Here is a 6000-nt window from a genome sequence, read left to right as displayed (position 1 = left end):
AAAAAACAAATCTGTATAAACAAAACAATGAAATGTGTAGCATGAGTTTCTATTCATGCAACCCCTGCCATAATATTGTAGCATCAAGTTTTGCTGGAGTCACAGCTGTGAGGTTTCTTTGTTTATGTTTCTTGCAGCTTTGGACAGGCAGCCAGTTTTTAGTCTGGTTGGACGGAAAGCGCCCTTTAAAATAGTTTTGAAGTTCTGCCTCTGATTCTCAATTGGATTGTTGTTAAGGCTTTGGCTGGAGCTTTCTAACATATGAATCTAATTTGATCTAAATGATTCTATGGAAGTTTTGGCTTTATGTTTAAGGTTGTTGTCTTGCTGGAAAGTTAAACTTCGCCTTAGACTTAAACTAGTTTTCCAAAATTGTCCAGTACTCAGCACCATCCGTCTGGCCATCCGTCCTCAAAACATAGAGATAATATTTTTAGCATAATGTGCCAGCTTGTTTTTTCCTGCTACATGTACTGTTTTTCTTGTAAGTTCATGTTGGTCTCATCTGACTAGGACACATTTTGAGTGTTTGCCGTGTCCCTTACATTGTTTTTGGCAAACCCGTAACACAAATTCTTATACGTTGCTTATATAGGTTATAGCTTTTTGAAACCCAATGCTTTCCTCTCCCAATGTCAGCTTTTTAGAGGGCACAATTAGAAGCTTTCCTGTCAAAAACTCTGGCTACTTACCGGCCTCTCCTTGCACATCCAATTGAGTTTGCTTGAATTGCAAAATCTTGTTTCCATTTTCTAAAGATGGATCTTATACAGATCTCATGTAGATAATTACATTTTCGAATATTGTTTCATAACCTAATCCTTACACCAGGAGAGGATTTATTTAGGGGTATCAGATTGAAGGGGGGCTGAATTCTAAATGCAAATCATACTTTTCAGATTTTTATCTAGAGCATGAACCAACTACTTTAAAAATATGCATTATTTTGTGTTGGGCTTTCTCTTAAATCTCAATAAAATGGCTTCAAATTTCTGGTTTTAACGTGGCTCGGTATGAGAAAGTGTAAGAGTTATAGAAACATTCTCAAAACTCTGTTGATAAGGGTCAACCTTTGCACCTTGTGAGCCTTTTCTTGACATTTATTATGTTTTTACGCCCAACTACCTGCTGTATTGCCTTCCATAACTTAACCAGCACACTTTTATATGTCCCAGAAAGGTTTGTTGCTCTACTTGTTTGCTTATGCTTTTTTTTTTTTTTTTTTTTTTTTCAAGGGCGATAAAAATAGGTAAATAGATGGCCTATAGAGATGAAAAGCTCCTCTTGATCCTTCTCTATATAGCTCCAGGAGAAGAACTAACAAAACTGGCCCAACCTGTGCCGGCTGTCCTTGTGACAAAGTATTTTGGAAAGGTCAGCATTAACGGGTCACAACAAAGAAAAGACAGAATGGAAAGAGAGATCAGATGGCAGGATAGGTGTGCTCTCAGTAAAGTTCCTTTTGTGATCGAGTGGTTTGGTAGTTTTACCAAGGTGCTAGTGGAAGCACAGCATCGTTAGCAGGGCTCTGGTTAATGCTAACCTAATGCTGTTGCCCTTTAATTAACAGTGCTTCAACTTTTAATTTAAATGTTACATTGTATTATGGTACATTACTATTCACACATATACCAGTACTTTGAGACCTGTTATTATACATTCATAATATTTTGCTTATTCATTTAATTGCCTGATCTTAGTTCATCAGGTTATAGTTTTTCTGGTCCTTTTTTAATAATCAAAGATCCCCCAGAACAAGCAGGTAAAAGTAGGGCTGTTGGAAAATATCCGATATAATATAGATCGATTTGTTCCTAACATAGAATAAAAAGTATTTTTACATGAAACAACATGGGGAAAATGGGCTACCGCTGCACTGCCATTATAGCCCAGAGGAGCCCTTTTGCTGTGCGACGCAGGGCTATATCTGTTGTTGACACAGTCACAGTGGAAAACATGGACTGAATTGAACCCCAAACAATGTGGATACCAAAATAACTAAATGATCAATATCTTCTGATGAACACATACAGCACTTTTTTATCTGTACATTTAATTTTGATAGCAGGGTAACATATCACATTATATTGTGATTTGCAGTATTGTGATAATGTTGTATTGTGACCCAAGTATCGTGACACATAATCGTATCACATAAATTAGAAGCTGTAGGTTCTGTAGGTAGCTGTAGGTTTCCTTGCTGGAAACAAAGATGACAAATTTTAATCTGTGGGAATGGAAAGAAATTCTTAGAGGTTGAGGGCTAATGGCTATAGAGATGAATTTGAGTTTTAGCTGATTTAAAACAAACTCAAAAAAATATTCAGGTCCATTTGGCACAATATGTCAGTGGATCTGAAATCTCTTCAGTGTTGTTGTGTTTGTCACTGTTTTCTCTAACCAAACGACTAGCTTAAGCTGTGTTAGTAGAGGCCAGAGTTGGGTAGAGTACCCAATAATCGTAACCAGGTAGGAGTAGTAGTACTTCATCATAGGTTTACATGAGTAAAAGTAAAAAGTAGCTGTCCAAAAAATTTATCAAGTAAGAGTAACTAATTTACTTGTCCTCATGATCATAACATCTAAATTAAGATTAAAACATGATGGTATAAAGTTACAAAACAGAAGGCTATACGCAAATAATGTTGTTTCAAAGAATAAAATAAAAAAATATATGGCATACAGTAATTATGCTATCACAATTTCAGGTGAAACACTTTTCAATAGATATTTTCTAATGTATTTTGTCATAAAATTGTCAAGTAATCTCTTGCAGTATGTAATGCAAGAGGTTTGAATAGGTTACGTTGCTTCCAATAACAAGATGCTGTGGACTGTTTATTGGATTTTCACTGGACCTCCAAATGAAGCAGCAGATAGAAAGTAAGATACAACCAATAGGACAGATTACAAAAATAAAAGTATCTCCTCTCTGGCTCATTTTTGTTTAAAACAAGCTCTTTCTTCACTGACTAAAATAACTTATGATGGGTAGAGTATCCAGACATTTTATTCAAGTAAGAATAGTGATACTGCATACTATTTTTATTCAAGTTAAGGTACAATACAGTAAAACAAAATTTTTAAAGTTACTCGGGTAAATGTAACTAAGTGTAGCTAATTACTACCCACCTCTGGTAGAGGCTCCTTGCTGTTATCAAAGGATGATCAACCAACTGAGATAATGATCTAACAACATGGAGATCTGGAAAAGTACAGTAACTACTATTGCATAAACAGAATAAAACAGAAACACTGCTTATTCAATGAAAATTTAAGGAAAATATTTAGTCTTTTATTTTGATTATTAAGTTGTAGTAGTGAGATCCAGATCAAAATTGCCCTATCCAAAAAAAATTCTTAATGTCTTTTCAAATAATAGTAAAGAAAGGTATAATTCTGTTACATTCTTTTCAGTGTTCTTTAAACTTAAAAAAAACCCAAACAAAACAAATGAAAGTGATGTGCAAATAGCATCTCACTTTTATTCTTCTAAAGGAGAGGTTTTTTTCATTTTCTAAAAGTTGTATCTATACTGAAGCCAGCCTGAAATTACATATGAATGAATTGGATCCGTACAATCGCCTGTGAGTCGGTCGGTATTGTGGTTTGAAGGCCTGAAGGTTGCCAGTATGAAACAAGGAGCAGAGTGTTGGACTGCTGGGCTGGTTATCAGGGAATGAGGGCAGGTAGGGGCCTGTCTGTTGTGTTAGTGGGAGTGAAAACCTGTATCCTGCTCGCTCTGGGTGAAGTGGAAAGATTCCTGAGAGTTGGAAATCGGGAAAACCAATGGTGAATAGGATCATTTAGAAGTGATGAACTTGGTGAGTTGATATCTGCATTTACTTGTCAGAACAATCTTTGGCATGCCTGTTGAGATGGATTGAGAACAGGACTGGGTCAATGTCATTTATGTGTCTCAAAGTCCCCTCTTCCCCACTGTGGTCATTATTATTATCATTTGTGAAGTTACCTTTATAAACATAATGATGTTTCAAACAGAGCCCTCTGCTTGGGTTAATGTGGAAACCATTTTCCATCTATTGCAAAAGAGGTCATCAAACATGCTGCTAACAGCAACCAGACATTATGAGCCTATATAAATACTGTAAATATTTTATTGCATGGTTGTCCCTTTATGGTAAAGAGGTTTCTTATCCAAACCTGCCTCCTTTTATCATTTTAGTTCCTCTTTCAAATGCACCGACATGTCCGTATTTCAGAGATCATACCTTCAGTGTTTACGTCTGAACTTTGTCAGTCACCTCCAAAGCCTTTAGATAAGTCAATGAAACCACGTTGCTTTAAATCAGGATTACTCTGCAACAACAAGGTTTGCTTGGCAGATTAACCCATGTTCCACTGGCCCTTCTTAATCATGACACACTGTCTGTGTTTGTGTGAGCCTTCCGCGTAGAAGGTCTGCAGTCTGGAGCAGGCCGAACGTGTCCCCCATGAGGCAGCGATTTTTAGACTGCTCTACTTTTACAGAAGTGAGTTTGCATGTAGGAAGAGAGTCAGGGACAGACTTTGGCGAGCGGGGGAGAAATGGGCTGTAAAGTAAGCTCCATTAATGCTCTAACTCAACTTGGTACAGAGATTGAAAGAAAGGAAATTTGCAATGCTATTACACAGTCCTGTGCTTGCAAATACATCAAGTAGAAACTGGGGTATAGCTTTTTAACCAACTTTTATTTTGAATCATATATTTTTTAGACTAATTCTTTTGGGAAGAGGCCAAGATCTGTAAAGCCTAAACTAGTGCAGTGAACTCTGCCCAACCACCTGCTGAAAAGTCTTTAAAGCTATCTTGCCTTGAAATAGGAAACCTTATAATGTTGCTGTTTCCTCACAAATCCCCGTGTTTGATAAATGGACAGAATGGGCTGTTAAAAAAAAAAAAAGAAAAGAAAACTCTTTCCTTAAGTTTGGAGTTAAATGAGAATGGAGGAAGGAAACGGACAGGAAATGAGAAGGGAAGGATGTGTCTTACAAGAGTGTTTGAATTCTGCTGGTCTGTTTCTTGTTTTTACTCTCCTGCAGCTGTGCAATCAGACCTTTGCCAGCAATGGTATAAAATAGCTCCTCTCAACACCCTTTGACTTATTCCTCTGGCTTTATGCGAAAATGTGTTTTAAATGCTTGTCATTTTTAATTTCTTTTTTTTTTATTCTCCTCATTGTTTCAGCTGGAGAAAATTATTGCATTTATAGCAAAATATGATTTTGGCCCAAATGATCCATGTCTTTGCCAAGGGTTGATTTGATTTGTTTCTTTTACTATTTAGTTTCAATGTGATTTTTTTTATATTAGTTTGTTTCTTTTTTTTTGTTGTATTTTGTATTTTTTGTATTCAGGATGTAGTTATACTACTGCTCAAATGATTTTTTTGTTTTTAACTAAATATTTTTGTTAGTAAACTTAGTTTTTTTTATGCATGCATTTTAAACAGTACATTTATCTGACAGAATTTGGTCTGTTTGGTTTATTGCCTTCTCATGTGTTTCAGGCTCAGGTGGCATTCCTGCAGGGTGAGAGGAAAGGCCAGGAAAACATGAAACAGGACCTGGTGAGGCGGATCAAAATGTTGGAGTACGCCCTCAAACAAGAAAGGTGAAGGACATAACAATAATCTGATCTCTTTGTATCCAGCTTTTAGGATGTCTTTGCATTTCTCTAAAAGTCATAATATTTTACAGAAGGAGTATTATTTCCTCTAATATTGCTCTTGTGGTTTATTGTTGGACATCCAGGGCTAAACATCAAAAGCTGAAATCAGGAAATGACCAGAGTCCTGGAGACAAGAAGCCTGAGATGGAGGCAGATCAAGGTATTCCTTTAACTTATTCTGTTTATTTGGATAAACTATGTGATCTACATTACAACATACTTTATTTTCTTTAGTTCCCAACGGACCAGCTGAGATGGACTCTGAGCCAGCCAATCAGATGTCCTGGAAAGAGGGCCGTCAGCTACTACGCAAGTAAGTCATGACTTTAC

General features: G+C 36.5%; 1 protein-coding gene across 1 annotated transcript in view; it reads left to right on the top strand.

Annotated features, from left to right (window-relative positions):
• Positions 1-6000, top strand: part of strn4 (striatin 4) — a 28499-nt gene that overhangs the window by 4265 nt on the left and 18234 nt on the right. The window contains exons 2-4 of the mRNA XM_015377267.1: positions 5510-5613; positions 5754-5830; positions 5905-5983. Coding sequence (XP_015232753.1) covers positions 5510-5613; positions 5754-5830; positions 5905-5983 — 260 coding nt within the window. The remainder of the gene's footprint in view (positions 1-5509; positions 5614-5753; positions 5831-5904; positions 5984-6000) is intronic.

Source organism: Cyprinodon variegatus, unplaced genomic scaffold (genome assembly GCF_000732505.1).
Source record: "Cyprinodon variegatus isolate N-32 unplaced genomic scaffold, C_variegatus-1.0 Scaffold150, whole genome shotgun sequence".
Taxonomy (NCBI): domain Eukaryota; kingdom Metazoa; phylum Chordata; class Actinopteri; order Cyprinodontiformes; family Cyprinodontidae; genus Cyprinodon; species Cyprinodon variegatus.
This window is presented reverse-complemented; position numbering and strand designations above follow the sequence as displayed.